The sequence below is a fragment of the Mucor mucedo genome (genome assembly GCF_025094135.1).
Source record: "Mucor mucedo strain NRRL 3635 chromosome Unknown EV154scaffold_19, whole genome shotgun sequence".
NCBI lineage: Eukaryota > Fungi > Mucoromycota > Mucoromycetes > Mucorales > Mucoraceae > Mucor > Mucor mucedo.
In genome coordinates, this window is record NW_026252303.1 from 350,316 (window position 1) to 370,829 (window position 20,514).

General features: G+C 37.0%; 7 protein-coding genes across 7 annotated transcripts; 6 read left to right on the top strand and 1 right to left on the bottom strand.

Annotated features, from left to right (window-relative positions):
- Positions 1-2: 2 nt before the first annotated feature.
- EV154DRAFT_459986 (ubiquitin-conjugating enzyme/RWD-like protein) lies at positions 3-1,330 on the bottom strand. The gene is made up of 5 exons (XM_051597502.1): positions 1,253-1,330; positions 1,132-1,197; positions 1,006-1,068; positions 790-920; positions 3-736 (listed from the first exon to the last, which is right to left on the bottom strand). The coding sequence occupies exons 1-5, from the start codon at positions 1,257-1,259 to the stop codon at positions 287-289; spliced, it is 717 nt and encodes a 238-aa protein (XP_051460626.1). The 5' UTR covers positions 1,260-1,330; the 3' UTR covers positions 3-286.
- A 380-nt stretch (positions 1,331-1,710) lies between these two features.
- EV154DRAFT_536763 (pyruvate kinase) lies at positions 1,711-3,598 on the top strand (the record flags this gene model as incomplete). Its single annotated transcript, XM_051604162.1, has 9 exons — positions 1,711-1,737; positions 1,792-1,834; positions 1,900-1,982; positions 2,043-2,534; positions 2,585-2,676; positions 2,733-2,760; positions 2,820-3,354; positions 3,413-3,437; positions 3,505-3,598. 9 exons carry the CDS (start codon positions 1,711-1,713, stop codon positions 3,596-3,598), a joined length of 1,419 nt encoding a protein of 472 aa, XP_051460627.1.
- Positions 3,599-4,342: 744 nt separating this feature from the next.
- Positions 4,343-5,912, top strand: EV154DRAFT_459990 (beta-lactamase/transpeptidase-like protein; the record flags this gene model as incomplete). The annotated part of the gene is made up of 4 exons (XM_051597503.1): positions 4,343-4,687; positions 4,746-4,865; positions 4,930-5,451; positions 5,503-5,912. 4 exons carry the CDS (start codon positions 4,343-4,345, stop codon positions 5,902-5,904), a joined length of 1,389 nt encoding a protein of 462 aa, XP_051460628.1. The 3' UTR covers positions 5,905-5,912.
- A 1,949-nt stretch (positions 5,913-7,861) lies between these two features.
- EV154DRAFT_600321 (Alpha/Beta hydrolase protein) lies at positions 7,862-9,838 on the top strand. Its single transcript, XM_051607162.1, has 6 exons — positions 7,862-8,326; positions 8,387-8,540; positions 8,591-8,794; positions 8,852-9,012; positions 9,065-9,434; positions 9,517-9,838. The coding sequence occupies exons 1-6, from the start codon at positions 8,097-8,099 to the stop codon at positions 9,619-9,621; spliced, it is 1,224 nt and encodes a 407-aa protein (XP_051460629.1). The 5' UTR covers positions 7,862-8,096; the 3' UTR covers positions 9,622-9,838.
- A 33-nt stretch (positions 9,839-9,871) lies between these two features.
- Positions 9,872-12,682, top strand: EV154DRAFT_542562 (chitin synthase 1; the record flags this gene model as incomplete). The annotated part of the gene is made up of 5 exons (XM_051604526.1): positions 9,872-10,217; positions 10,272-10,492; positions 10,558-10,806; positions 10,869-11,687; positions 11,753-12,682. 5 exons carry the CDS (start codon positions 9,872-9,874, stop codon positions 12,680-12,682), a joined length of 2,565 nt encoding a protein of 854 aa, XP_051460630.1.
- Positions 12,683-13,023: 341 nt separating this feature from the next.
- EV154DRAFT_415695 (ras guanine nucleotide exchange factor domain-containing protein) lies at positions 13,024-16,985 on the top strand (the record flags this gene model as incomplete). Its single annotated transcript, XM_051595688.1, has 8 exons — positions 13,024-13,401; positions 13,574-13,952; positions 14,022-14,699; positions 15,021-15,157; positions 15,364-15,499; positions 15,675-15,880; positions 15,988-16,443; positions 16,497-16,985. The coding sequence occupies 8 exons, from the start codon at positions 13,024-13,026 to the stop codon at positions 16,983-16,985; spliced, it is 2,859 nt and encodes a 952-aa protein (XP_051460631.1).
- Positions 16,986-17,580: 595 nt separating this feature from the next.
- On the top strand, positions 17,581-19,268 carry EV154DRAFT_542564 (translation elongation factor EF-1 alpha). Its single transcript, XM_051604527.1, has 4 exons — positions 17,581-17,603; positions 17,665-17,720; positions 17,814-18,929; positions 18,988-19,268. The coding sequence occupies exons 2-4, from the start codon at positions 17,667-17,669 to the stop codon at positions 19,192-19,194; spliced, it is 1,377 nt and encodes a 458-aa protein (XP_051460632.1). The 5' UTR covers positions 17,581-17,603; positions 17,665-17,666; the 3' UTR covers positions 19,195-19,268.
- Positions 19,269-20,514: the final 1,246 nt, after the last annotated feature.

The window sequence follows — 20,514 nt, forward strand, 5'->3', positions numbered from 1 at the left end:
TCTATTAAGTTATGAAAATTCAGGTTTTTTATTTTGTATAAATGATCGTATGATTTTATGCTCTACCCCTTTACACAAGTTTTTATTAGTGCGCGGGCCACCTTTATTTACTGAGTAGCGGTGCCCGATGCGATGGCAATTTACTGACAGGATTTAAAGTAGGATCTACAAGTTTTTTTTAAGAAAAAAACCCGGGCAATCGGGTATGCTGTAGGTATTAAGGGGGTAAAGAAATCTAGACATTTTAATGATTTAATGAACAAAAAAAAAAAAACGTGGTTGTTGTTTATTCTTCTTTATCGAATTGTTTCCAAACTGCGTTTTCATCGTCTTCAGGTTCTAAAGCACCTCCACGTTCTTCCTTATCAAAAAGAGAAGCATCGACTGATACGTCATCAGCGTCCATGTATTTGGCATCAGACATAGCAAGTGATTTATCTTGTTCGAATAATTGTCGACCTGTTAATTTGCCCTTCAATTCCTTTTCCTTTTGTGCTCTAAGAACTGCATCCTTCTTTAACATTTCCTCGTCAAACGTTTTTTTCCAGGCCATGAAATTCTCAACCGTCACTTTAGTACCGGTAAATTTAGCTTGTTCAGCTTCCTCTTGCTTACGTCGGTTCTCATTAATGATCTCTTCTTCTGCTCTTTGAACATCCAACATGATATTATCCAACTCTTCCTTAATAATGCTCACCATGGTAAAAATCATTGCCATGCCAACAGATTCCTCGGCCTATGGTTTCTGTCAGTCACTACAATAGCATCTAATTATTGATACACACTTACAGCCTCTTTCACAGCATCCTTCATCTTTGTATAATAGCTTGTAGGAATCTGTCCTTCAAGTGTCTTGATGTCATATTCTGGTAACTCATCAGGATAAGTAGGTGTGTATTTCACCTGTAACGAAATGGCACCTAAATAAATAATAAAAAAAACTTTTTATCAGTATCGAATACAAAAAAAAAAAAAAAAACAAAAAAACAATAATAAACTTCTTACGAGGGTGATCTTCATCTTGTTCATCAGGATATATAGAGATTTTGAATTCCTTCTCACTAATAGCTAAACACTTTTATCGTTGGTGACTTTTCTTTTCCCGTCTCGAGATCAATCAAAAGGGCTTACCTTGGAATTCGTCAGGGTAAATAGATTCGAGTGCCTCAATCTCGTTTTGTTGCTCCTCCAAGTAATCTGCGGGTTCTTTAGTCTTTTTATTCAACTCCAATGTTTCTTTTTAAATTTTTACCTGTCATTCTTAATATGTGTGATGAGAGAAGGTTTAGCTTGTAAAACAAAAATTGTTTTTTTTTTCTTGGTGAAAGTGAAAAATTAGAATCCCATTGAGCCAATAAGAAAGCACCATTTTTCTAGCACTTCACACTTTTCCATGGGGTTCACTTGTGCAATAAAATAAGGCAAAATCAAAGACATGCATATTTTTTTTTTCACTTTTCACTTATTATTAGCAAATATGCATTTGACAGCTCAAGTGACTTCGGATTTAGAGTGGATATCACACATGAATGTCGATATCGAGACGCCTGCTGCTCGAAAGACAAGCATCGTTGGCACCATCGGTAGAACAAAAAAGACTCTTGCCTAAACATGTATACAGATACTCATTATATCATTTGACTAGGCCCACGTACAAATAGCGTCGAAATGATTACTCAGCTTCGTAACGCTGGTTTAAACGTTGTACGCATGAATTTTTCGCATGGTTCCTACGAGGTTTGTTGATATATCCCTCCAGTATAAACCTAGCTAATTAATAATTTTATAAAGTATCACAAGTCAGTGATTGAAAATACTCGCCAAAGTACCTCACGTATGTCTCTTTATTTTATTTTATTTTTACTTATCTGTACGTTTCTGCTAACGCATATGAAAAAGTATATCCGGGCAGACCCACTGCAATCGCTTTGGATACAAAGGGCCCCGAAATTAGAACAGGTGTTATGAAAGATAACCTCGAGGTAAGAAAAATTAGAAAAAATCATTCATCATAAAAAGATTAAAGTTTTCATGTCCATAAGCTTCCTATTGTATCAGGCCATGAATTTATCATTAGTGTTGACGAAAAGTATATGGACCAATGTGATGATAAGATCATGTATGTCGATTACAAGAACTTGCCTCTCGTAATTCAAGTAGATAAAATGATTTATGTCGATGATGGTATCCTGTCACTGCAGGTGCTAGAAGTTATGCACAATGCGGTACGTGTGAAGGCTCTCAATAATGGTAAATTGTGCTCTCGTAAAGGTGTGAATTTACCTGGCACCCCCGTCGACTTACCTGCGCTCTCAGAAAAGGACAAAAATGATCTACAATTTGGTATCGAAAATAAGGTAGATTTCATCTTTGCTTCATTCATTCGTCGCGGTCAAGATATTCTGGATATTAGACATGTTTTAGGAGAGGAAGGTAAACATATCAAAATTATATCCAAGATTGAGAGCCATCAAGGCGTAGAAAATTTTGATGATATTTTGCAGCATACCGACGGTATCATGGTTGCTCGTGGTGTAAGTCACATATGTCTGTATTAAAAATATAGTATTAAACCTCAATTTAGGATATGGGAATTGAGATTCCTCTTGAACGTGTTTTTATTGCTCAGAAAATGATGATTTCCAAATGCAATCTTGCAGGGAAATCTGTAATTTGGTAAATAGTTTTTGACATATATTCATAGTGATTTCCCTTTTTGACTTTCTATTTAGTGCCACTCAAATGTTGGAATCCATGACCGTAAGCTCTGTTAGTTATGTCTTTAATATACTATTACTCAACATGTTTTATTGTTCTAGCACAACCCACGTCCTACACGTGCCGAAGTCTCTGATATTGCCAATGCAGTACTTGATGGTGCTGATTGTGTCATGCTATCTGGCGAGACTGCCAAAGGAAACTACCCCATTGACTCTGTTAACACGATGCATCAAACCTGTCTTCTTGCGGAGGCCGTCATTTGCTATCCAATTCTATTTAACCAACTTCGATCGTTGACGCCACTCCCAACCAGCACTACTGAAACCGTTGCATGTGCTGCTGTCAATGCAGCACATGAACAAGGAGCCAAAGCCATTATCGTTCTGACAAGATCAGGTAATTCTGCTCGACTGATCTCCAAGTATCGACCAAGCGTACCGATTATTGTTATCACCCGTAATCCACAAACAGCAAGACAAGTGCATTTACATCGCGGGTGTTTCCCATTTCATTATCCCAAGGAATCGTCAAAAGAAGCGACACTGTTGAGTTCGACTTCATCAAGTTCGACGTATCTGAGTCCACTTGAACTTGCTCCGTGGCAAGGGGATGTGGATGTTAGAATAAAATGGGGTAAGTTTAAGATTTATTTCTTGTTACTTTGGAATCTATTAACGAATATTTTTATTAGGTATGGAGCAAGCTATTAAATACGGGTAGTTAAAATGTTTTTTTCTTTCTTTGTGTATTGAAAGTACACGCACCTAATGCATAATTTATTAGGTTGGTTGGACGAAATGAATCTATTGTAGCCGTACAAGGATGGAAAGGAGGGTTAGGAAACACAAACACTCTCCGCATTCTCGCTACGCCTTGAAATAAAGCATAATATATTCTTTTACATTATACATATCGTCTATAATTTGGTCCCTATTTTTATTTTTTATTATGAGGACGAGTTCCAAGACCTACTTGAAATAGACTGAGTAGAAAATGATGTATACATTGTCAAGCCGCTATTTCTTCGGTCTGGCAAAAGAAGTAGGCAGCATGATATAGGGTGTAAGCTGAGTATATCGATAGGTTATAAAAACATCTTAGCAAAAGAACAGGCTATAATTTATTCAATGAAAAAAATGCAAGTATTTGTAGTAAATGATATGAAGTTTACGTTGGAATAAGGTTGGCGGCTAATTTTCTATCACTCCAAAATCAGCTTACAACATTTACAGACTTAAAGAATTAAACGTTGTATCTTTCGGGGTCTAACTAGACTTGTTGTTTATACACATGGAAACTTTAGTCATGTTTGAAAAGATCCTGTAAAACCTGCTTGAATTAGTAATTAAAAGCAATCCTGCGACCATTGCCTGCAATGATACGAGAAGGCGACAATGAATAAATATACATATATTCAGATCATCCGATTAATAAATTTCGGACAAATTTTTTTCAATCGTGGTTCACAACATTAACTAACAAATTTATTTTTAGATTCAATGATCTACACAAATTTTTGTTAGTTAACTTTATACGATATAGGCTTCGCCACTTCTCATATAAAATCCACAACCGTTCGAACATACAGTTTTTTTCTTTAATATTTTTTGTATGTTTTTAAATGCCTTTTCTTGGGAAAAAAGTTGGCTTAATTGTACCTCTGATATCTCTCATAGCACACAATGTTTTATTCAAAGCGCCTTATGCCAGCTTCTCTTGTTCATTGCTTCATATCGGGTGCCCGTCTCATATACCAATTCACGGGTTTGTCAATGATGAATATAAGGAAGTCTATAATATATTTGTGAACAATTTCAAGCAAGGGTTAGATATAGGTGCCTCCATTTCGGCTTACGTAGACGGGAAACAAGTTTTTAGTCTCCAGGGTGGATGGCAAGACCGAGATAAACAGATTGAATATACAAATAAAACCCTACAAATGGTGTATTCCTGTACAAAGAGTTTGGTATATATTGTTTTATTAATAAATTAATGGAACACACTTTTTTCATCTCCTTTAATAGGGTAGTATCATTGTTGCGCAGTTAGTGGATCAAGGGTTGCTATCATACAATGAACGTATTTCAACGTATTGGCCAGAGTTTGCTCAGGGAAACAAGGAAAACGTTACAATTGAGGACCTTGTAAGTAACAGCCTTCTGACGAAATTGTAAATGATTTTACATCTCCTTTTTTTCGACCTTGTAGATGCGACATAAATCGGGTTTAGGGGGTTTAGATGAACCATTGTCATATTATAACGCATCTGATTTAGACAGATTGGCGGATGTTCTTGCAAAGCAACGCCATAACTTTGATGGAAAACCTGTTCATGCATATCACGTGATTACACAAGGTTGGATTCAAAACGAGATCATTCGACGTGTAGACCCGCAACACCGCACCCTTAATGATTTTGCCCGTGAGTTTATGGATAAATGGGGATCCGAATGGTATTTAAAACCGTATGCAACAGAGGGTTTGGACATAAGCCGTATCGCTCCGTTCTATCCTATTCCCAAATATCAACAGTATGCACATTTGATCGCTACTGTATTGAATCCTTTCAAGGATAGCTCGCTCATATTCGCTTTATTCAACAAGGACAGTCTTGTTTATCGATCTCTTGTGAATCCTCACATAAGCCTTGATACAAATATTCAAAAACTCAATCCCAAACATCGCTCAATAGAAATCCCATCCTACTCGGGCCATACAAACGCTGATTCGGTAAAGCATATAAAAATATATATACACCTGTATATCTAACATTTACATTAGATAGCAAAGCTGGCAGCTATGATGGCTAATCGCGGGAAAGCAATTGAACAGGGCGAACCGGATCTTTTTACCAAGGATACCACATTTGAAGAGGCAACACGGGTCATGGATGACTATGAAACAGATGCGATATTTCCAAACGATGTGATTAATAACCTTCGTGGTGGACTAGTAATATTTCCTAATGACTACTTGAATATTCCGGACTACGACAAAGAAAGTGAGTTGATTGGAGGTATTGGGGCCTCAGGAACTTTTTTTGTTTTCAACGAAAAATATAAGATTGGATTTGCTTATGTATCAAACTGTCTCCATTCTCAAAGGAATCCGGATGAGAGGTCATTGGCCATCCTCAGAGCAATTTTAAAAAAAAATAAAGAATCAAGAGGATCTAACTGTTAAAAAAAACAAATGTGTCCAAGTAATAAATTTTAGATGATGATCATTTTGTTATTATTAGTAGCACAAATTTGTTACTTTATTATGCATTCGCGTGCATATATTAAAAAAACGGGAAACCATTACTTGAAAACGATTATTCGAAAGCTTTGCTCATAAAAAAAAATGTTGGATTTCTTGTTAAACGCAGTTTTTAAAGTTGAACTGTTGCCACATGTTTTAAAAAGCCTACCTGTTTTCTGATTCCAATCAAAAGCCCCAATCTATTTTCTGCTCAGTTTGTTGAAAAATATGAATATACTCCATACCTGTTTTAGACGTCATTTCAGAATTAAAATGTGAATACTCGTGTCAATTTGATTCATGGTACTTTTTTTTTTTTTACTGATTCACTTACTTTATGTGTCCATCGAGCACATTAGAAATTTTTCTGTACATTTGTTTGCATGTTGGGTGTATATAGCATATGCACCCAAAAACGTTTTAAAAATCGTTTCAGGCATTGGATCCCAGGTAAATGCAGACTTTTTTTGCCATGAAAATTGCAAGTTGGCTGATTGCAAACCTCGATTAGTACTTCAGATAATGAAACTTTATTTACTGGAATAGTTAGAGACTCATCACGATATCAAAACAGTTGAAACTGACAGGCGCACTTAAAAGACTGCTAATAGAGAGAATCTCGGAGAGCTTATCCAATATCAATTAGTACGCCTGTTTTTTTTCCAGTTAGGTTTAACAGACTAACAAAAGACAGTGTGATATGTATACGGTGAAAAATTGTTATTTCTTCCGTCTGGCAAAAGAAGTGAGCACTATGCTATAAGGTAACAGCTGAGTATATCAATAGGTTATAAGTAAATCGTAGCAAAAGAACAGACTGACGTAGTTTATTAAATGAAAGAAACACAAGTATTTATAGTGGAGGATAAGAATTACACCTTGAATTAAGGTTGACAGGTGGTTTTGTGTCACTCTAAAATCAGGACAAAAGATAAAGCGTTTGCTTATTAACTATTATATCCCTACGTCTTTACTGAAGAAGATATTAAATTACGACATCAAATTAATAAAGGGTTATGACCTTGATTACTCCGGAGTGCTTCAACGAGTGTTTCAAATGTGGGCTAAATCATTCAAAAATATGGCCGTTGTTACGGAATGCAAGCTTTATTTGTTAACTTTTTTTTTTTTATATAAATACCTAAAGAATTGAGCGCGAGTAAGGATTCTTTATCTGTTTCCTTACTTATAATTGTGCTCGATTTCTGCAGCCCCGATAAGTCTAACATTTCAATTAATTGATCATTAAGGAGATAATATTTCCCCGCAACAGCCGTTAACATTAACTAATGAGTATAGAAACATAAATGTTGCTGTTTTTAAACGTTTTCAAGCATCAAAAGAGTTCTGTTCACCGTCCTTGAATCCGTTTGTATTTAAGGCAGGAGAAACAAGAAGCTGAAATTGACAAAACTATCTAACCGCAAATATTCTCGCGGTACATTAGATTGCAAACGAACTTTGAAAAAAAAAAAAAAAAAAAAAAAAAAAAAAAAAAAAAAAAAAAAAAAAAAAAAAAAAGCAAGATATTTCATTTTTCTGTATAGGAGGTCTTTAAGGAAAAAATCCATTTGTCTGAAGAAAAAGTAACTAATTCCGTCTGTCAAAACTGCGATAAGGAAAAGCAGTATCGAATTAGTTGAAGATCTATCACCCATGAAGTTTTCAGAGATACTTTAAGGTTTCATTGTTCAAAATTAGACCCTTTGAAAATCAAAAATATGTACTATGGTCAGTGTCCTAATGCCCAAACAATTTTTTAACTTGAACAATCACAAGCTATTTGTGTTACATCTTTACTGTGGGTTGCACAAAGCCCCCAAAACTTTTTTACTGTCTGTTTAACATTTATCCGTTGGATGACGATTCTGATTGTTTTATCAAAAGGTTTTATTTTCAACTGATTATCTAGCACATACTAGGTATTATATTGTACCACATAAGACATTTTCAAACGTTTTCAATATTTCCTTACTTGAAAATATAATTGTATAAGCAGGAATCTTACTATTGGACAGTTCAAGTAAATGTTCTATTTTTAATGTCCGTTTTATTTTATAGATAAATGATAAACAAACAAATGTTATAAATGTTTGAGTTCTTATTCCTAATCCTACGCTACAAGTAACGAAATGTCTCAAGTAAAACTTTTCCATAGCCCTGATCCCGCGAAGATCCAGTTAAATAACGAAGGCAACCGTTCTGTTACATTACCTGACTACATTGCAGAGACATGTCCTTCCTTAGTCGGACCAAAAGCTGTCTACAACCCCACCACCTACTTATTCAATGGTCATTTACAAACCGGTTATGCTGCCTACCATAATTACAGTCCTACTGTAAATGAAGTTCACTATGAAAGGTTAATAATGATACTTTGTTTTACCATATATGTATTTTCTGGCTAAAGACTGTCTTTTAGAGAGCTTGTTGATACACCCGATGGCGGTATATTTTCCTTGGATTGGACACCCACAAAAGAGGGATTAGAGCAGGATGAGACTCCCACCTTACTTGTGTTACATGGACTTACAGGTGGTAGTGATGAATCCTATATTAGATGTCTTTTAGAATTGGTAAGCTATATCATTGGAACAAATCGGGAAACGCTGACGTTCTTTTATAGGTGACTTATCCTCCTTTCAATTATCGTGCTGTTGTAATGAACAGTCGTGGTTGTGCCGGTACCGATGTATTATCACCTCACATATATAGCGGTGGATACACTGACGATCTTCGTATTGCTCTTACCCACATTCAAAAGAGACTTGCTCCCAATACGCCTTTAGTTGCTATTGGATTTTCGTTGGGCGCAAATGTGCTGGTCAAGGTAATAACATTTTTGGTCAACTAAGCTGCAGATCAATGATAAGTTTTATAAAATTAGTATCTCGGCGAGGAAGGCGATAAAACTCCTCTTAAGGCAGGCATTTCTGTTGCGAACCCCTATGATTTTAGAAGCTCAATGGATCGCTTACATGAATCGTTTATCGGTAGAAATGTCTATTCTGTTGCCATGGCAAATAACTTGAAAAAAGCATTTGGAAAGTAAGTGGGAAATAAAATTCATACTAAAAAACAGCTGTTGACAGGTTAATAGGCATTTAGAAACCATGGCAAAGGGCGGGAAGATTGATCCAGCTCAGGTTATGTCTGTCAGAACCATGCGCGAATTTGACGATGCTTGTACCCGAAGAATGTTTGACTATACAACTGTCAACAATTATTATAGAGATGCTAGTTCTTGCCGTTTTATAGAATATGTCAAGGTCCCATTGTTGTGTCTCCACTCTTTAGACGATCCTATTGCTCATGGTATTTGTATTCCTTATGATGAAATCAAGGCAAATCCTAATGTTGTGCTTGCTACAACCGATTATGGCGGACATCTTGGTTGGTTTGAGCACAACAAGTATCCTACTAGATGGATGGCTAAACCTCTAACCGAATACATTGTCGCTTTGTTTCAAGTAAGTCAAAAAAAAAAAAAAAAAAAAAAAAAAAAAAAAAAAAAAAAAAGACAACAGATAAAAAGCTAAATTTTAAAAATAGGCATTTGATATCAGAAAAGACCAAGGCAAAAAGATGGACCCAGAACAAATTGATCAAACGATCGATCAACTTCAAAGTAAAATTTCTTCGGATAAGACTGCGTAGTCATTTTTAACTATACCAAATGTTTTACCATTGATACAATAAAAGTAATAGAATTGAAACCTGTCAAATTAATTTCCTTGTGCTATTCTTGGCAATCGGGTTTCTGGGACTGTGATCATTTTCATTGATCATGTCTTGGAATGATTTGTTCCTTCAGCGACAAGAGCGGAGCATACTCAGGGAAAAATAATACTATCAAAGAAAAAACAAAAAAAAACAAAAAAATTCTTTCTTTCTTTACATAAATAATATGTATCCTCCTACAGGTCCACCTCATCCCCCATCGCATAATCACCAAGAAGAATTTGAGGAATATCCATTAAATAACAGCAACTTTGTCGAACGTAGGCCTTTTCAGTCACCCTTTTCTGATCCATACCCTCTAGAACACTCGTACACTGTAGAGGCTCACGAACCACCGATGCCAATCTATGATAACCAACCTCTTTTAAACAGCAATGCTATGCCAATGCCGTATCCTGAGATTGCCAATGATGAACCTGTCAAACCAGAGGTATATAGCGAGCAAATCGAGAATGCAACACCGACGTATTTTACTGGAGCACCCAGACGCCAACCTCGTCGTTATAAAACCAGTAAGTCTATGCAAATGTATGCTATCGGGTAAACACTTACTTACAAATTAGCAGTAAGACAAGTTAAACTGACTCGAGGTAACCTGGTTCTTGATTGTCCTGTACCAACAAGATATATTTCAAGCGTACCAATAAAAGACGGTAAAGAATTCACGCACATGAGATATACTGCGGCCACTTGCGACCCCAAGGATTTCGCAAGCGAAGGCTATACATTGCGCCAACAGTTGATTGGTAGAGAAACTGAATTGTTTATCGTTTTAACTATGTATAATGTAAGCTTAACCTATTTTTTTTTTTGTATAAAAGGCGAGTTAAACTAAAAGTAATGTGATAATAGGAAGACGAAGTTTTATTTGCACGCACCATGCATGGCGTCATGAAGAACATTTCTCATTTATGCACTCGTGATAGATCTCGTACATGGGGACCCGAAGGTTGGACGAAAGTAACAGTATGCATTGTTTCTGATGGACGTAACAAGATCCATCCAAAAACACTATCGCTACTTGCAACTTTAGGCGTCTATCAAGATGGTGTGGCTAAAAATGTGGTCGGGGATAAGCCTGTCACTGCACATATTTATGAGGTAATATTTCTTAGATCCCTTATTACGCATATAATTAATTAATTAATTTTGTTATCCTATAGTACACGACACAATTATCCGTAGATCCCAAAATGAATTTTAAAGGTGCCAGCAAAGGTATGGTGCCATGTCAAATTATATTTTGCCTCAAGGAAAAAAATCAAAAAAAGATAAACTCGCACAGATGGTTCTTTCAAGCCTTTGGTCCTTTGATAAATCCCAATGTCTGTATTTTACTCGATGTGGGCACAAGACCGGGAAACACATCTTTATACCATTTATGGAAATCCTTTGATATCAATTCAAACATTGCAGGTGCTTGTGGCGAGATTCGAACAATGACAGGAAAATTTGGTACGGCTCTTTTAAATCCGCTGGTGGCGGCCCAAAACTTTGAATACAAAATGTCGAATATTCTGGATAAACCACTTGAATCTGTTTTTGGGTATATTTCTGTTTTACCAGGAGCATTCTCTGCTTATCGATTTAGGGCCCTTCAAAATGATGCGGAGGGTCATGGTCCTCTCGAAAAGTATTTTATGGGTGAAACACAACATGGCGGTGATGCAGATATCTTTACAGCAAATATGTATCTTGCTGAGGATCGTATTTTGTGTTATGAGCTGGTGGCAAAAAAGAATGCGAATTGGGTGCTTCATTATGTATCGGGTGCTTACGGCGAAACAGACGTACCTGATAAGGTTGACGAGTTCATATCTCAAAGGAGACGCTGGTTAAATGGTTCTTTCTTTGCTGGTGTTTATTCCCTTTGGCATTGGCGTAAAGTCTGGAGATCTGACCATTCTCTCTTGAGAAAATTATTTTTTCTGATTGAAAATATATACACTGCTTATAACATGTTTTTTGCATGGTTCGCACTGGTATGTTTGTTTGTTTACTAAACTTTAAATTTAGACAATGAAATTGACGGCAAATAATTTTTTAGGGCAACTTTTATTTAACTTTTTTCATTTTAACTCAAGCTCTAGGTGAGGATAGTCTTGAGCCTAAACCTTTTCCAGCAGAAGTAGCAGATATTGTTCATACGGTGCTCAACTATATTTATGTTGTGCTGATCATTGTTCAATTCATTATGGCTCTAGGCAACAGACCCCAAGGATCTAAAATTGCTTACACATGCAGTATGGTTTTCTTTGCTCTTTTGATGGTATATATGATGTTTGCTACGATCTGGATAACTGCAGTTGGAATACAAGCCGTGGCTGAAGATAGTGGAGATCAAATAATGACCATGCTAGGACAGTCTACATTTAGAAATATCATCATTTCGGTATGCTCAACCTACGCCCTTTACTTGGTTTCGAGTATATTGTTTTTGGATCCTTGGCACATGTTTACTAGTTTCCTACAATATATCTTTTTAGCACCAAGTTATACAAATGTTCTTAATGTATATGCATTCTGTAACACACACGATGTTTCATGGGGTACGAAAGGTGATAATACAGTGGCCACAGATTTAGGTGTTGTGAAACAAAAAAAAGACTCTGAAACTGGAGAATACACGGTTGAGGTTGAACTTCCAACGGAACAGAAAGATTTAAATGAAATTTACGAAGAAGCTTGTTTGGATCTAAGCAAAGAAGCTATTCCAGATAAACAACATCGAGATGCGAAAACCAAACAGGAAGATTATTACCGAGCCTTCCGTACCAGATTAGTACTTTCCTGGATTATATCAAACCTGGTTCTTGTGGTTATTATAACAAACGCTACAACATTTGATTGGATCGGTACCTTTGAAGCAAGAAGTACAGCTTACCTCGGATTTATTTTGTGGTCTGTTGCAGGGTTAGCTGCAATTCGATTTTTTGGGTCTACATTATATCTTATACTTCGTATATTTAGTGGATAAAATAAAGGAAATTAATTTTCACCCCTTTATGTGTTTATCATAAAAGGAGTCTAGATTTAGGAGTGAAAATAGTTGACAGGCTTGCGTTGAGCTTTTTTTTTTCGTTACACAAAAATATTACTATTTTCTCCTTGTTAAAAGAATACAAAAAGGAAGAAGCTAAATATAAATAATATAGTTTTACCTGGCTTTATTTCTTCTTTTTCTCTTTTCGTTATTACATCTTTTTACTTAAAAATCGTTAAAAATATATAAATACATTTTATTCTCTCATAATAAAACGCGTATTGATTTGGGTGGAAAATTAGAATCGAGCTTGATGTATTATCATAAAATCCTAAATGACACTACCTTCTCAGCCTATTATTAACCAGTCGCCACCCTCAATTTCACCACCTTCTTCACCCTTGTCAGCTACACCTTCAACTTTAACCTCTCATTTCGTTCAAGCACTCCATGATTACCTTCCTTCCTCATCGTCAACTGATGACTCTGTAACTTGCCTTTTTTTCAAAAAAGGCTCGATTATCGAGGTGTTCAACAGAGACGATTCAGGTTGGTGGGATGGTCAGTGTGGTGATATTAGAGGATGGTTTCCAAGCAATTATGTAGGTAGAATAGGTGAATTAAAACGACAAAGTGCTGACTTTGAAGATGATTATTCAAATGAAGAATTAGAATTGTGGCATCAAAAAATGAATCACCATGTCAGTTCAACCGTGTCACTCGACGATGATAACACAAAGGTAAACACAAAACGTTTTAATTTTACTTTTTTTTTATTAAATCCTATTATAGATTTTTTCAATTCAATCTCGTGTTGAGATGGCAAGAGCCTTACTAAGAGAAGACAGAAGAAGATCGGGTGCAAGCAATGTTATATTGGAAGAGGACGAAACAATGTCAACAATAGAAGATGTATCACAAAGAGTTTCTGAGCTGGTCAAATCATACACGTCTAACGATCAACAATCATGTATACAGCTAAACATATTTCAAGTCGTCTCATCTGTTAAAGCAGTTTTAACCGAAGCAAATATTGTGAACAAAGAAAGTCCCCTATTAAAAATGTACCCAGAGTTAGCAAGACAACGTCGAATCCTTTTAAGTACATTAAGCCGATTAGTATTGAAAAGCAAAGAGCTACAACAACAAGAGGAGGATGATAATCAGATATCAGATCTTGCGGCACAATTGCTAAGTGAAATGGATACATTTGAAAAACTACTTGCTGTAACTACTCGGCAATCGTCTTACTCACTGGCCGATAGTGATTATACAACCAGACCCTCGTCAATGTTTCACAATGATACCCCTCGATCATCAATTTCATCCCTAGGTCATTCATCCGTAATATCAACAAACTCCACCTTTCTGCGTCAAATTATTCCGGAAACACGCCACAACACCAACTCCTTGATTAAATCTGTGCCCACAGATGCAGAGCAAATCTTGCAGAACATCTTGGATCATCAAACGAGTATAGATGAACTTATGGGGAGTTTAGTTATAACTTTAGAACAATATCTTGCCAATAGACATCGTGCTACAGAAATGTTGGAAACTACAAGGAAAGCAGTTGAAGCAGTAAGAACATTCCTGGCCATTGTAGAACACGTTTGCTCCAATCTCGGCGACCTTGATTATAATAGGCGTATATCTATGATCCCTGAAGATCCCCGCTTAGTTTCTCTGGTTCTCACCAAGGAGTCTGTCTATAGTGCTATCACTAATCTGGTTACAGCAGTAAGGGCTTTAACAGGGCCTCAACAAGAAGATGAAAATGATCAAAACTACCTTCCCATTTGTTGTGAAAATGTGGTACAGGCAACCAACGAATGTGCAGCTTGTGTTAGAGATTGCATTCAAGCAGAGGATACCGAGGAGGATAATAACAGGAGCCAAATAATGCGTCATAGTATGCAACAGCAGCAGCATGAAAATGGTCGATCTCAACATACTCTGACTATTTTAGGGCGTAAGGTTACAAGTTTACATGCCCTTCAACAATACCGCAGTGACATTGGTATCGAAGAAGAGGCAAATGTAGGAGATACAGAGCAGGTTATCGAGGGACTTGCAATTGTAACAGCAGCGAGCATTAGTACGAATAGCGAAAATGCATCAATTGAAAACAATATAGACAAAACGGCAATATCCCCGTCTCAGGTTAATAAATCAGAAAATGTCGAGAAGGAAATAAAGAGAAATGTCGAAGAGGAACCGCCTAGACCCAATATATTTAGAGCAAGGGCTGCGTCCGTAAACAACATACAAAGTTTGATATCTCAAAATCAACAATTGCCACCTCTACCAACAATTAAGCATTCAGTTTCAGCTGCATTCCCTCTTCCTCCTAACACTGAGCCCTTCAGCACTCCTAATACGGATATACCTCTAAAATCCCGACGCTCTCGAGGCCTCAGCGTCTCCTCGCTTAGACCTTCTATTAATAAATCAAAGTTAGAACGTCTAGTTACATCGATTTCAACGGAGAGTCTCCCTGAACCCTTGATGCTAAACCAGAAATCGTCCTCTTGGAGATCCATCGGTAGTTTTCCAGAAAAAACTGAACCTAATCTTGATTTGAAACAAGAATCTAATGTAATCCACCCGATGACAAAGGTAAAACTATTCGATTTATAGCACGTAATTGTTATAGTACTAATATTAGTAAACAGAAGGAACCCGAATTTGATTTTTTAAAACAATACACCTTTACAGACCAAGAGATGATCTTTAATGCCGAAGGAGAAGTTACAGGCGCCACTGTTGAAGCACTTGTTAGAAAATTGACTCTCCATGAAAAATCGCCAGGTAAACTAAAAGAAACTTTTTCTATTTGGTACAAAGTTAATAACACTTGTTTGAATCATAGATTTGATCTTTACCCGAGCATTTTTCTATAACTTTCGACTTTTTACTAATCCTACGGATTTTGTTAATTTACTGATCAGTCGATTCAGTTTACCACCCCCCAAAAACCTCACAGAGGATCAATTTGTGTTATGGACAAACCGAGTTTTGATTCCTATTCGTCTTCGTGTGTATAATGTGATCAAAACCTGGCTTGAAACATACTTCAGTTATAAACAAGACATAATGGTGGAAACCCCATTATTGAATTTTGCAAATACGGAAATGAGCGCCGTGATGCCAGGTCCGGCAAAACGCATGATCGAACTTATTAAAAGAACGGTAAGTGATTTTTTCCGAGAAAAGTAAAGCTAGAAATATTAATCAGATCGTCATAGTTTGCCTCGAAGGGTTTAAGTTGTACGGGTCGTAAACATTCTTACAACGAGACTCGGGCTACTATGCAAAAATCAAGTTTGTCCAACCTGCAGTTGTCAGCATCCATATCAACAAATAGTAACATATTTTCCAACTTGACGATGTTTGATGATCACCACGGGGAAGAAAAATTCCCTGCCTCGATTATGGGTAAATCCCTAAGAAATACTTTAAGAAAAGCAGCTAGTCACTCCAGCCTCGCAGCTATTCATGTCAATGATATCGACCCTATCGAACTTGCACGTCAGATTACAATTATGGAAAATACCTTATTTTGTCGTATTCGACCCAATGAGATGATTGGACAGGAATTCAAAAAGAAAGTCGGTACAAGCCAAGCCATTCATGTTAAAGCCATGATTCAGACAAGCACTCAAATCACAAGTTGGGTGTCGGATAGTATTCTAAACGAGGCAGACCCAAAGAAACGTGCACAAGTATTGAAATACTGGATCAAAGTTGGTGATGTAAAGTATATACGGTTAGAGGGTCTCTCGCAAATTCTAATATTTTAATTTAGGCTTGTCTCCAACTGAATAACTACAACACTTTAATGGCAATACGATCAGCCTTGGATTCAACTAGTATTATTAGATTAAAAAAAACCTGGGAATATGTATCGGTAAAATACAAAACGATGTGGGAACCTATTTACCGCGCAACAGATTCACAGCGTAACTTTGGAGAATACAGACAGCGTTTAAAGACTACAGTGGCCCCATGTCTTCCATTTTTGGGTGTATATTTGACCGATATGACTTTTATTGATGATGGCAATGCTGATAGACGTAACTCCCCAGGAGGGCATACACTTATCAATTTTGATAAGTATGTCAAAATTACGCGGATATTAAACGAAATTGATCAATTCCAAATTTCTTATAAATTATTGGAAGTGGAAGAAATCCAGACTTACTTGAAAAAAACCCTTGAAACAGTCGAGCAAGACGACCAAGCATTCTACGCTAGAAGCTTAAAACGAGAACCGAAAGAAGAAGAGCAACCTTAATTACTATACATACTAAATTCGCTTCATATCTCATATTCCCTATCCCCATTTTGTACAGCATTATATAATACTAATTTTTTCTCTTTAAAATGGACACAGATCCATTTTGTAATAAATTTTTTTTTCAAGTTACTCAGAATAGTTAGCACAACAAAAAGAATTTTCTTTTTAACTGCATTGTTTTTTTTCTGTGTCGCATGCAGACCAATTAATTTACGTGAAACCAAACGGTACCAACCAGACAAGTTTAGGTACCCGCTTTTCGGTGTTAGGTTTTGTGGGACAAATGTGTAATTTTTTTTTGAAAAAAATGAAAAAAATATAGCGTGTTTACGTCAAGATTTTTCATCATGAATAGTGGTAGAAACTTATTTATCGAATGATCAAAGCCGAGTCTACCCTTTTATGAAGTGTGTACGATGAAAAATTGGATACAAGCCACTGTAAGATTTGTTTTGCTGTTTTCCATTTCGGATAGGTACCCAATCAAAACATCTTTCGTGACTTTGTTTAAGGTGGCTTTGAAGCTGCGCGACAAAAAAATTTTATCTTATTTAAATGCGAGAAAATTCGAAAAACTATTGTTTTTTTTCTTTTATCAATATTCTAGTTAAATAAGTGCGTATATAGTTTGAAACAGGTCAATGATATGAAATATTAACATTATTCTTTCTCATAGCAATGGGTAAAGAGAAGACTCACGTTAACGTCGTCGTTATTGGCCACGTCGATTCTGTAAGTATTTGTGAAGAAAATGTTTTGTTCTCCCTTTGGAGAAAGGAACACCTTATTTAGAAAAATTTAACTTACAATATTATCAATTTTTAGGGTAAATCTACTACTACTGGTCACTTGATTTACAAGTGTGGTGGTATCGATAAGCGTACCATCGAGAAGTTCGAGAAGGAAGCTGCTGAACTCGGTAAGGGTTCTTTCAAGTACGCCTGGGTCCTCGATAAGCTTAAGGCTGAACGTGAGCGTGGTATCACCATTGATATTGCTCTCTGGAAGTTCGAGACCCCCAAGTATAACGTCACTGTTATTGATGCTCCCGGTCATCGTGATTTCATCAAGAACATGATTACTGGTACCTCTCAAGCTGATTGTGCTATTCTTATTATTGCCGGTGGTACTGGTGAGTTCGAAGCTGGTATCTCCAAGGATGGTCAAACCCGTGAGCACGCCCTTCTTGCCTTCACCTTGGGTGTCCGTCAATTGATTGTTGCTATTAACAAGATGGATACCACCAAGTGGTCCGAAGCCCGTTACAACGAAATTGTCAAGGAAGTCTCTTCTTTCATCAAGAAGATTGGTTTCAACCCCAAGTCTGTTCCTTTCGTTCCCATTTCCGGATGGCACGGTGATAACATGTTGGAGGAATCTGTCAACATGGGTTGGTTCAAGGGATGGAACAAGGAGACCAAGGCTGGTTCCAAGACTGGTAAGACTCTTCTTGAAGCTATTGATGCTATTGATCCCCCTAGCCGTCCTTCCGACAAGCCTCTCCGTCTTCCCCTCCAAGATGTTTACAAGATTGGTGGTATTGGTACAGTGCCCGTTGGTCGTGTCGAGACCGGTACTATCAAGGCTGGTATGGTCGTTAACTTCGCCCCTGCTGCTGTCACCACTGAAGTCAAGTCCGTTGAAATGCATCACGAAACTTTGACTGAAGGTCTTCCCGGAGATAACGTTGGTTTCAACGTCAAGAACGTTTCCGTCAAGGATATCCGTCGTGGTAACGTCTGTTCCGATTCCAAGAACGACCCCGCCAAGGAAGCCGGTTCTTTCCTCGCTCAAGTTATTATCTTGAACCATCCCGGTCAAATCTCCAACGGTTACTCTCCCGTCCTCGATTGTCACACCGCTCATATTGCTTGTAAGTTCTCTGAACTCGTCGAGAAGATTGATCGTCGTTCTGGTAAGAAGATGGAAGATGCCCCTAAGGTTTGTCTAACGATAACAGTATAAACAACATGATTCTAACCGTTTTTCATTTAAATAGTTCGTCAAGTCTGGTGATTCCGCTATTGTCAAGATGATTCCTTCCAAGCCTATGTGTGTCGAAGCCTATACTGATTACCCTCCCCTCGGTCGTTTCGCTGTCCGTGATATGCGTCAAACCGTTGCTGTTGGTGTTATCAAGTCTGTTGAGAAGGTTGAGAAGGCCGGTAAGGTCACCAAGGCCGCTGTCAAGGCTGGTAAGAAGTAAATTGCTTTTTTAGCAGTTTCTTCTCTAAAAGTTTAATTCACTTTTGTTAATAAATATAAATACATTTATAAGATATATTTTTCATATTTAAACCTTTTTTATTTTGCTCAATTACGAGTGTTGTATCGTTTTTTATGGCATCTTGAAGCTCTATAATGCATATGTTGAACATTTGAAAATTAGCAGTCACTTAGTAATTTTTAGCTGCAGCCCAAGGTAAGTGTGATTTTCATGTTTTTCAAACCAATATTTTTTTTCTCTGGTTATTCCCATGATGGTACAATTTTGATTCTGACCATAAGCAAACACTACTGCACTTGAATGGAATACGTGTCTTGTTTAGAGTGATTGGACATTTGACTTGACTGACATTTTGGCTGTCTCAGCTAACGCTCAAAAACATTTCTGATTTTCAGAAGGGCAACATTTTATTAGAAGTCATTGAACCTACGTTATGCAAGACGGCTGCATGGTGAAAGAGCGACAACGTTGTCAATGTCATTCACTTTATTGAAACATTGGGCACACTTGGAACTTTCAACAGTAACAGCATTAATATCGGCTGAAACATAGTTGTACTATGCAACATACATTTCTGCAAAACGTTGGGCACGTACCTTACATTGTTAATGTTGAAGGCTTATTTTTTATTGTCTTATTTACATATTCATTGACGCTTGTTATACAGGGACAGTTTGTTGTTCTTCTGAGTGTTAGTACCAAAAATAAACACGACAATGAAAAAACGAAATTCGTGGCCACTGCATCCCAACCCTAATCTTTTAAATGTCGTGGCCCATCTTTAACAACCAAGGTGGTTTTGTGTATTTTGCAACTACAACAGTGGTTCCTTATTAGCCAACCAGACATATCAATTTATGACACGTTAGCCTCGAGTTTATGCGTTTCCCAATCCAAGTTGGCCGACATATACATTTCTAACTATTGAAAAGTGTAGCCTATGTCACCTAAGTCAAGGTGTGGTCTCTGTAATGCATCAGGATATAGCACTGCCTTTCAATTTTTGAACGTACAATCATTTTCTTGTGTGATGTCAAATGAAGACGTCTGATCTCAAAAGATCACTTGGATAAATGGAGGCAAACACAGTACAAACATGGAATGTACACCGAGTCTAGGAAGGAGTAAACTGCTTTTTAGCATTCTTTTTTGTACAAAAGCCCCATCCGCTTTTGTTAAATAAAGTCTGTTGTGTTAGGATTTTTGTAATCCTGGTTGATCGTGATAAAATATTTGCAGTCTATCTACGATGTCCGTACACACCGAACTACTCCACGGGTGTGAATAGATTAGCGTAGA